This window comes from Acanthisitta chloris, unplaced genomic scaffold (genome assembly GCF_000695815.1).
Source record: "Acanthisitta chloris isolate BGI_N310 unplaced genomic scaffold, ASM69581v1 scaffold7553, whole genome shotgun sequence".
NCBI lineage: Eukaryota > Metazoa > Chordata > Aves > Passeriformes > Acanthisittidae > Acanthisitta > Acanthisitta chloris.
In genome coordinates, this window is record NW_008664224.1 from 2,827 (window position 1) to 13,294 (window position 10,468).

General features: G+C 55.6%; 1 protein-coding gene across 2 annotated transcripts; it reads right to left on the reverse strand.

The window, feature by feature from the left end:
• Positions 1–4,057: 4,057 nt before the first annotated feature.
• GNAT1 (guanine nucleotide binding protein (G protein), alpha transducing activity polypeptide 1) lies at positions 4,058–10,006 on the reverse strand. 2 transcript variants are annotated; one of them, XM_009071250.1, is made up of 8 exons: positions 9,782–10,006; positions 9,006–9,048; positions 8,527–8,668; positions 8,225–8,382; positions 7,167–7,295; positions 6,777–6,906; positions 5,032–5,185; positions 4,058–4,256 (listed from the first exon to the last, which is right to left on the reverse strand). In XM_009071250.1, exons 1-8 carry the CDS (start codon positions 9,897–9,899, stop codon positions 4,066–4,068), a joined length of 1,065 nt encoding a protein of 354 aa, XP_009069498.1. In that variant the 5' UTR covers positions 9,900–10,006; the 3' UTR covers positions 4,058–4,065. The 2 variants fall into 2 exon arrangements, with proteins under 2 accessions (XP_009069498.1, XP_009069499.1); XM_009071251.1 differs by having other exon boundaries at positions 4,066–4,256; positions 8,225–8,395; positions 8,540–8,668; positions 9,782–9,899.
• Between the last annotated feature and the right edge of the window lie 462 nt (positions 10,007–10,468).

Genomic DNA, 10,468 nt, shown 5'->3' on the forward strand with positions numbered 1-10,468 from the left:
TTGGGCTGGGCAGGATTTCCTAGTTCTGTAATTCCCAAAGGCTCCTTTGAGCTTCAGCTTGTTTTTCCATGTGTGGTTTGTTCCCATCCTGCTCCTCCCCAGGCTTTGGGAAAGGCTCCTGCTGATACTGGGAGAGATTTATGCTCAGCACAACCCCAACTCCATGGGGAACATTCCCAACTGGATTCAGGAGCTGAGCCCACCCTGGGTGGCTCCTAACCCACTGATCCCTGTGCTTTTTTTTGGGATGAAAAGGCTGGATAAATCCTGTGCTGCCTTTGCCATGGCCCTCCCTGCCCAGCCCCAGCTCTGAGCATGCCTTTCCTTTGTCCTCGTGGTGCCAAATCCCTGTTTGCCATGGTTTTCCCTGGAGTGCTGTCCCTGCCCAGTCTGTGCATTCCTTTGCTGCTCCAGGGCTGCATCCAGACTCTCTTCCCAGTTTGTCCTGTGTACAGTTGGATCTGTTAGACTTGTTGGCAGTATTAAAATGGTGAGTAAAGACTTTAGCCTTTTCTCCACTTTCTTCTTCATTTTTTTCCCAGGAGTTTCCCCTGGTTTTGGTTTGGTTTTTTTTTTCTGCTTAGCTGGAGAAGGAAGGGAAAAGCTTTGATGGGAATGGGGTAGAATTCTTGGAATAGAAACATTCCTGGTGCTTTATCACTCACAAGTGTTGGTGTTGTGCTGCTCCCAAGGACTTGGGTGGTGCTGGCACAGATGGAACATGCTAGGAATGCTGTTGTCCATTGGGATTATTATGGATATTATTATGGATAATTACTGCTTATTTATAGCCCAAATCTCACTTCCTATTGTAATTCCCAATGGGAATTCTGCTCTGGGATGGAGGTGGGAATGTTCTGAAGACACTTGGAAACACCTCAGGGGGAGCCTCGTGGTGCCTGCAGCAGCTCCAGGGAGTGGATTCCTATTCTGGAATCTTTTCCAAACTCTCTGGTCTCTGCCTGACTGACAATTCCCTTCCAGGAAAGGAATTCCAGGAGTGGAAGGGAATGGCTTTACTCTATGGCATAACTCATCCAACCCTCCCCAGGAACTTCATCCCACCTGGTGCTCCCCAGGAAGGACTTTGGGATGGTGATGGCCTGGTGATCCCCATCCCATCCCTGTGGGGATCCAGGTGGGATCCAGAGATCCAGGATATCCATGCACAGTCCAGAATGGCTGCAAAGGCTGGGAGAGATCCCTTGCTCCGAGCTCTGGGACACAGGAATGAGGCAGAGAATGGGAGAAATGAAGGACATTCACATCATGCATATTCCTTTATTGTGTCTTCCTACAGTTTGACGAAGCTGGATAGGGAATGTCTGCAGGAAACAGGGAGAGGATGGATACAGGCCTCAGCTAGGGTTTATTTACAGAGAGAGCAAATAGAGCTGTAAGTAGCAGAATCAACAGCTTTCCAGTAACCATTTCCTCTTTTTCCAGCCCATTTCTGGGCTGCAGGTGGAATTCCCTCTCCCAGCCCCTCCTCCCTGAGCAATTCCCTTCAGTTAGGGCACAAGTCAACCCCACAAATCCCTGATTTCTCCTGCCAAAGGGTTGAGGGTGTTCCCAGGAGGGACTGAGGGTGATTCCAGAACAGAGGTTGGTTCCAGGAGGGACTGAGGGTTATTCCCAGGAGGGATTGAGGTTGTTCCCAGAACTGAGGTTGGTTCCAGGAGGGACTGAGGGTTATTCCCAGGAAGGATTGAGGTCGGTTCCAGGAGGGACTGATGTTGTTCCCAGGGCTGAGGTTGGTTCCAGGAGGGATTGGGGGTATGCCCAGGAAGGACTGAGGCTGTTCCCAGGAGGGACTGAGGCTGATTCCAGGAGGGACTGAGGGTGATTCCAGGAGGGTCTGAGGTTGATTCCAGGAGGGACTGAGGTTGTTCCCAGGAGCAACTCAGAGATAACTCAGCCTCCAACTTCCCCAGAAATTCCAGCTTGGATTAACCCAGCTCTGATCTAAGTGCAGTGCCCATCCCTACATCCCAAACAGCCTCAGTATTCCTATCCTGTGCTCCTTGGTGTCAAACCTCCTGGAAAAGGTTTGAGGACAGGGATTTTCCCTTGGAAAAGAAAAAAAAAGAGGAAATGGCCATGCCAGGGAGCAGGAAGTAGAGCTTCAGCCCCTCCCGAGGTTGGGCTCGGAGGGAGGTGCATTTGGGCAGGTCATAGAAAAAGTGGGAGCGAGTGATGTGTGGATTGGGGCTTGGATCATCCTTTTGGCTCTGCTCAGCAGAACAGTCAGGTGGGAATGTTCTCCTCTTCTGGCACGGAGTGAGGGAGAAAGCAGGGAGTTAAACACAGCCAGGGAAGGGCTTGGAGGGGGAATTTTAGGGATATAAGGGGGAAAACCAGCACAGGAGACAGGGACATGTGTCACCTTGGCTCCTTTGCCTGTGGGGATGAAGGTGGAGCATCTCCCACCCCACCTTGTCCCTGTGGCTTCTTCCCTGTGGGGATGAGGATGGAGCATCTCCATCAGCATTGTCCCCTGGACAGGGACACATGTCACCTTGTCCCCTTTGCCTTCATCCCTGTGGTGATGAGGATGGAGCATCTCTATCAGCATTGATCCCTGGACAGGGACTCATGTCACCTTGTCCTTTTGCCTTCATCCCTGTGGTGATGAGGATGGAGCATCTCCCCCAGCACCATCCCCTATGTCACCATGTCCCCACTGGGAGGGTGCACAGACCCCAAGTTTGGGTCCCCAAGTGCCCCCTTGGCTTGTCCCCACAGGGTGAGAGGGGGACAGAGGGTTTATATCTTTGAGTTTTTCCTGCTTTTCCAACAATATCCAGGGCCAAGGGAAGTTCCAAAGGTTCTCTGTGGGAGGAGCTGGTTGGAAAGGAGGGAGAGGGGAAGGAATTCTGGCTGCTGCTCAGGCTAGTGCAAGGATTAGGGTGATTAACCCTAATTAGGGTGATAAACCCTAATTAAAACTTTATGCTGAGCTAAAGGGCTGAGCAGAGTGTGTGTGGGATTCCCTTGGAATATCGTGTGAATTCCCTCAGGGTATTCTCATCAGCCTTCCTCAGCCCTTTCTGGGGGGATAGAGCCAACTATGCTCATTCTCATTCCCTGCTCATTCTCATTCCCTTCCTTAGTCCTTTTTGGGGGGATTCAGCTGATTCTGATCATCCTAATCCTCATCCCCTTCCTCCTTCCCCAGCCCTTTTTGGGATGGAACCAGCTCTGACTGTCCTCACTTTCATCCCCCTCCCACATCCCACTCCCTGTTTGGGATGGAGCTGACTCTGCTCATCCCCCTCCCCTTCCCCAGCCCTGTTTGGGGATGGAGCCAACTCTGCTCTTCCTCATCTTCATCCTCCTCCCCAGCCCTTTTTTGGGGATGAAGCTGATTCTGATCATCCATCCTCATCCCCCTTCCCTTCCCCAACTGTTTGGGATGGAGACAACTCTGTTTTTCCTCATCTTCATCCCACTCCCATTCCCCAGCCCCTTTTTTTGGGATGAAGCTGATTCTGATCATCCACATCTCCCTCCCCTTCCCCATCCCTGTTTGGGGATGGACCCAACTCTGCTCTTCCTCATCTTCATCTCCCTCCCCTTTCCCAACCCTTTTGGGGATGGAGCCCACTCTGCTCATCCCCCTCCCCTTCCTGAGCCCTTTTTTGGGGGGATGAAGCTGATTCTGACCATCCTCATCATCCTCATCCCCTTCCCCAGCCCTTCCTGGGGACAGATCCTGCTCTGCTCTTCCTCATCCTTATCCTCCTCCCATTCCCCAGCCCTGTTTGGGACAGGGCCAACTCTGTTCCTCATTATCTTCATCCCCTTCCCCAGCCCTCTTTTTGGGGATGAAGCTGGTTGTGATCATCCACATCCCCCTCCCCTTCCTCATCCCTGTTTGGGATGGATCCTGTTCTGTTCTTCCTCATCTTCATCCCCTTCCCCATCCCTGTCTGGAGATGGATCCTGCTCTGCTCATCCTCATCCTCACCCCCTCCCGCCCCCCGGGCCGGCTCTGGCTGCGCTCCCGCCCCATTCCTGATCCTGATCCCGATCCCGATCCCTGCCCGTACCTGCCGCGGGGGCTCAGAAGAGGCCACAGTCCTTGAGGTTCTCTTTGATGATGACGTCCGTGACGGCGTCGAACACGAACTTGACGTTCTGCGTGTCTGTGGCACAGGTCATGTGGCTGTAGATCTCCTTCACGTCCTTCCTCATGTTGAGATCCAGGAATTGGGTCTTGATGTAATTCCCTGCGTCCTCGAACGTGTTGGGACCTGCGGGGGAGGGTGGAAGGAGGGAGGGAAAGCTGCTGAGCCGCTGCCGAGAGGAGGAGCCCCGAGGAGGAGGAGGAGGAGGAGAAGGGCTGGACAGCCACTCCCAGCAAAACCCTTACAAACTCCTTTTGATCCCCTTTCAATCCTTTCAAGCACCTTCCCGAGGCCACGTCTGTCCTCTCCTCTGCTCCAGCCTCCAGGGATTTGAGTCACGGAGTGGGATGGAGTTGGCTCTGATCATCCTCAGCCCCTGTCCCAGCCCTTTCTAGGATGGAGCTGACTGCTCAGCCCCTGTCCTCATTGCCTGCCCCAGTCCTTTATTTGGGATTTAGCTGGCTCCGATCATCCTCTTTCCCAACCCTTTTTTTGGGATGAAACCAGCTCTGACCATCTCCATCCTTATCCTCATCCCCCTCCCATTCTCCAGCCCTTTTCTGAGGGCATGGAGCTATCTGTGATCATCCTCATCCCCTTCCCCAGCCCTTTTTTGGATGGATGGAGCTGACTGATCATCCTCATCCCCAGTCCTTGTTGTGGGATTCAGCTGGCTCTGCTTATCCTCATTCCCTTCCCCAGCCCTTTTTTTGGGATGGAGCCAGCTCTGACCATCCTCATCCTCATCTCCCTCCTCTTCCCCTGCCCTTTTTTAAGTGGATGAAGCCAACTCTGCTCATCCTTATCACCTTCCCCAGCCCTTTTTCTGGGATGGAGCCAACTCTCCTCACCCTCATTCCATTCCCAGCCCTATCCCATCCTCTTCCAAGTCCAGACTCACCATCATACTCTGGGAAGCAGATGCTGAGATGAACCTTCTTGATCTTCTCCTCAAAAAGGTCCTTCTTGTTGAGGAAGAGGATGATGGATGTGGCGGCAAAGAACTTGTGGTTGCATATACTGTTGAATAGGTGGAGGGACTCGTGCATCCGGTTCTGTGGGAACAGGGACAGCATGGATTGACACCCCCTCAGGGTCCCTGCAGCCCCTCAACCCTCCCATTCCAAAGAAAACAGCTTTTCCCTCTTTGCCACAGCACCAGGTGGTTCTCCTCCCTGTCCCAGTCCTTCCTGCCCACTCCGAAATAAATCCAGGTGATACTCAGGTTAAGGAGCATGATACTCTGAACTCTCCTGGGATTGTCAGAAATGAAGGATTATGGTGATTTCACTGGGAAATTATCCATGGAAACCTTGTGGCCTGTTAGGAAGGTGCACAGTGAGGGCTTGGAGCTGTCATTCCCATTTTCCAGGGGATGCTGCTGGATGCTCTTGCTGGGCTGTGGCTTCTGGCTGTTATCCACAACTTTGGAAAGGAGCTGGGAGAAGGGAAAGCTCCAGTTTGAGAGCAGGTGTGGCATATCCTGGTTTGGGGTCATCCTGAGGAAATGAGGATCCATCCAGGCAGAGCAAATCCCATGAGAGGCTTCTCCTGATGGAAAGTGGATCCTCTCCATCCTTGTGGGTTCTCCAGGGGTCACAGTGATGCTTTTCCCTCATCCAGCTTCCCATTGTAGCAGCTTTTCCATATGGTTTTGGTGAGCAGAGCACCTACAGCACCAGCTCTGCCCAAATCCTGTGCGAGGAAATGAGGATCCATCCAGGCAGAGCAAATCCCATGAGAGGCTTCTCCTGATGGAAAGTGGATCCTCTCCATCCTTGTGGGTTCTCCAGGGGTCACAGTGATGCTTTTCCCTCATCCAGCTTCCCATTGTAGCAGCTTTTCCATATGGTTTTGGTGAGCAGAGCACCTACAGCACCAGCTCTGCCCAAATCCTGTGCCAGGGAAGCATTCCAGGATCTCCCAAGGGCTCCCATGGGCAGGATGTTCTCTCCTTCTGCACATGGATGAGGAGCTGTGAGCTCCTGCCTGGCTGTGGATCCCAACCCTGACCCAGCTCCCAGAGAAGGGGTTTGGCAGCATCCATAGCACCTGGAGGAGATTCCAGGGAGGAAGCAGCTTCTCATCTCCTCATCTTCATCCTTTATCTCCTGTTTCTTCCATGAAATGATCCATTTTGGGGTTGCCACATTCCTCCTCTCCAATCTCTTCCCTCTGAGCTGCTTTCCCAAGGCTCTGCCGGTGAATCCCTCACTGGACAGCCCTTGGATGATCCCCTCGTGCCATCCTTGCCCAGGCTGGGAGGGTGGGAGCTGCCCCTCTTCCCTCTCTGCCCACCGTGGAGGGCACAAGAAGTCTCCTCAGCACTGGATGTTCCTTCATCCTAGCCCATTCCTTGCTCTTCCTGCCCTTCCTTTGGCTTTGCTCCGGTGTCTGTTTGCTCCAGTGTGTTTGGCTGTTCTCCAGTGACTCTTGGGAGCACTGAGGAGTTTCCTCATGGGCAGATCCATGACCCAGAGGAAGCATCACCACCTTTCCTGGGCGGAACAGGGCAGGACCCAACTCCAACCTGCATCTCCCACTCCTTTCCTGGCCCACCCAGAGCACCCAATGGTGCTGAGTGTCCCTCAGAGCCTCCCACTCCTCTCCCCCTCCTCTCCCAGCACCCCTGAGACCCCAACCCACCACTTCATCATCCTCCACCAGCACCATGTCGTAGGCGCTCAGCGCCCCACAGAAGATGATGCAGGTCACCCCCTCGAAGCAGTGGATCCACTTCTTGCGCTCCGACCTCTGCCCTCCCACGTCGAACATCCTGTGGGAGGACAAGGGTGAGGAGGGGGTGACACTCCTGGTCCTGATCCTGCCACCCCCCATGGGACAGTCCCAGCACCTCATCCTTGGTGAAGACAGGAATAGACCATCCTGTGGTCCCTGCAGCCTCAGGTTCAGCCCAAACCCCTTCCAGGTTCACTCCAACCCCTTTCCCTGGCATTGGGGCTGGGGGGGGATCATGGGGATGGGATCTGGGGGAGTCCCACCAGGAGGGGATGGGATGGGGGAGCTCCCACCCACCTGAAGTTCAGGTCTTTGACGGAGAACTTGGTCTCGATGATACCTGTGGTCTTCACTCGAGATCGCAGCACATCCTGCTCGTTCGGGAGGTAGTTGGGGGCTGTGATCCTGTCCAGTTGGTTCAGGTAACTGGGGGGGACAGGAGGGGATGTGACCTGCTGCTGAGGGGCTGCCCATGCCCTTCCCCACCCAAAGGTGTTTTGGGTATGGTTGGAGGGTTGAGCTCTGCCAAATATTGGGACTAAGCAGCAGTGACATCCCTGGAGGCTGTGGAGACATCCCTGGGGAGCTGCAGGGACATCAGGGTGAGGAGGCTACAGCACAATGGCACTGGTGGGATGAGGGATGGAGAACAGCCCCGTTGGGATGGGTTGGGCATGGAGAATGGCACTGATGGAATGGAGGATAACACTTTGGGGATGAAGAACAGCACCAGTGGGATGGAGGATGGCACCAGTGGGATGAAGGACAGCACTTTGGGGATGGAGGAAGGCACTGGTGGGATAGAGGATAACCCCTGTGGGTTGGAGGATGGCACTGGTGGGATAGAGGATGACACTTGTGGGATGGAGGATGTGGGATGACACCAGTGTGATGGAGAACAGCACTGGGGGGATGGAGAATGACACTTTTGGGATGGAGAACAGCACCAGTGGGATGGAGTATGGCACTTTTGGGATGGAGAATGGCACTTTTGGGATGGAGGAGGATGATGGGATGGAGGATGCAGGATGACACCACTGGGATGAAGGATAACACTTTTGGGATGGAGAATGGCACTGGTAGGATAGAGGATGACATTGGTGGGATGGAGGATGTGGGATGACACCAGTGGGATGGAGAATAGCACTGCTGGGATGGAGAATGGCACTGGTGGGATAGAGGATAACACCAGTGGGATGGAGGATGACACCAGTGGGATGGAGGATGACACCCCTGGAGTACTCCCAGCTGCAGGGAGGAGTTGGATTTTTCCAGGCCAGGCTGGAAGTGGCATGGAGCCACCTGGGGGTGCCCAGGCTGGTCCCATGGTGTCCCCCCGTGGTGTCCCCACTCACTATGCCGCCGAGTCGTTGAGCTGGTACTCGGCAGCACGGTCGAAGCAGGCCTGGACACCCCCATCCTTCCACAGCTTCTTGATGCAGTTGACCAGCTCAGGAGGCATCGTGCCCTCCTCGATGGAGTCAGCCAGGTTGAAGAGCAGGCGACCTTCATCCTGCAGGAGGGACCTTCATCATCAGCCCACCCATGGCCATGGCCCCCAAAAGCCCTCAGGACACCACCAGGCTGTGGTTCCAGGAGCTCCCCCAGCCCCACAGCACGGGGAGGGTGGTGGGATGGAGGTGCCACCCTGACTGACCGCGCAGGCGGACTCAGCATAGTCGATGCCCAGTGTGGACATGGCACGGACGATGGCCAGGATGGACTGCAGGATGTTCCCATAGATGATGGCCTTGAACTCCATACATTCCTCTTCCGAATAACCATCCTGGTGGATGATCCTGGAGGGGCACAGTGGCCTCAGCCCAGAGGTATGGCCCTCCCTCCCCTCCCAACATAAACCCCATGCTGGGAACCAGCAGGGTGTCACCACGAGCATGACATGGTGACCAAGGTCCTGCCACCCTCTGCCCAAGGGCTGAGCTCATCCTGGTGGATGATCTGGAGTGGCACAGTGGTCTCAGCCCAGAGATGTGACCCTCCCTCCCCTCCCAGCATCAACCCCATGCTGGGAACCAACAGGGTGCCACCACCAGCATGACATGGGTGACCAAGGTCCTGCCACCACTCATCCTGGTGACCCCCATCCTCACTGTGGGGGGCTCAGGCCATACTCACTTCATCTGCTTCACAATGGTGCTCTTCCCTGACTCTCCAGCCCCTGGAAAAGGGTGGGATGGACATCTTAGTGCCTGATGTCACCATGGGGACCAGACCACCTATCCCTGCCTGGACCTCCAGCCTGGCCTCCCATTGTCCCCCTCTGCACCCATGTGGGACCACAGCTTGGGGACCCCCGTGGTGGTGAGGACCCTCAGGGTGGTGGGGACCCTCGGGGTGGGGGTCCCTGAGGTCCCACAGCTCCTGCCCCCACGGGCAGTGATGGCTTCGGGGCGTAAGCGGCTTAGGGCAGCACAGGAAGCTGCTTAGAATTAGGTGCTAATCGCCTTGACCCCAGGCCCCCCCACCTGGATAAGGCCCTGCCACCAGCCCCTGCCCCGCAGGGTCACCCCCCTGTCCCAGTGGGGTGCAGAGGGACCCCCAAGGGACTGTCCCCTCCTGCCCAGCACCCAGCAGTAGGGTTTGGAGTGCTGGTGGCAGCAGCTCCTCAGGTTCGTCCTGACCCCACTGGGATGTGCCATGGTGGGACCCCATGCCCTGTTCCCTGTCCCCACACTGTCCCCTTCATCCCTGTCACCCCAAATTGCTGGTGCTACCTCCAGCTCTTCCCAGGGACACCCCAGGTGGTGGGACAACCTCTCCTGGTTGATGGTGGCTCATCCAAGGCATGGGGCAGGAGGAGCCCAGAGGTTCATAGGCTCTCTGTCCACCTCCCCATCCCCAACACCACATCCCCAGGGTTAGGACATCTCTTGGCGACCTCCAACCCTTACCAAGCAGCAGCAACTTGACCGTCTTGGCTTCCTTATCTGCATCCTCCTGGAGCTTCTTCTCCAGCTCCTTGGACCTCTTGGCCATCTCCTTGTCCTCGGCACTCGCTCCGCTCCCCATGTCTTCTGCTTCGTCGTCCTCCTCCAATAATGCCACAAGCTCCTCTAGGTCCCCAGGCTTTTCCAGCTCTTCAGGCAGGATGCCACGCACACCCCAGAAGTGAGGGTGAGCAGTGGAGACACAGGAGAAATGGCAAGAAGCCGAGGTAGATACTCCAGAGCCTGGTTTGGGGGTGCCCAAAGCAGGCAGTGCTCCTCGGTGGGTGCTCACGGCAGGCTGCCCCCCGCTCTCTCCTTTAATTCCCCATGGATAACCTGATTTTTTTGGACCTTGGGATTTGGGGACTTTTTATCTTGCCATGTGACCCAGGAAATCCAATTAGCCCAAGATGGCAAAGATTAGGGCTCAGGGAGGAAAAAAAACCACGGAGCATCTCAGGGAGGTGGGCACAGGGCTTTACATAAGGGGGGGCAGCATAGGGACACTCCCAGCCCATGGGGACAGGGACCTGTGTGTTCCCTGGGGTGGCTGGGGGTGTGGGGATCACTGGGGGGCTCCCCCCGTGGCTCTGAGCTGTGTCCCCACTCTTGGGGGGTGTCGGGATGGGCTCAGCCCCCCGGGGGGATGTC

What these genes read in the sequence shown, in the direction of transcription:
- GNAT1 (XM_009071250.1), bottom strand. Translation starts at nt 9,899, where the DNA reads ATGGGGAGCGGAGCGAGTGCCGAGGACAAGGAGATGGCCAAGAGGTCC. An exon ending in GGTCAAGTTGCTGCTGCTTG is followed by an intron (nt 9,049 to 9,781) that starts GTAAGGGTTGGA and finishes ACCCTTTTCCAG; the next exon opens with GGGCTGGAGAGTCAGGGAAG. An exon ending in GTCAAAGACCTGAACTTCAG is followed by an intron (nt 6,907 to 7,166) that starts GTGGGTGGGAGC and finishes GTCCTCCCACAG; the next exon opens with GATGTTCGACGTGGGAGGGC.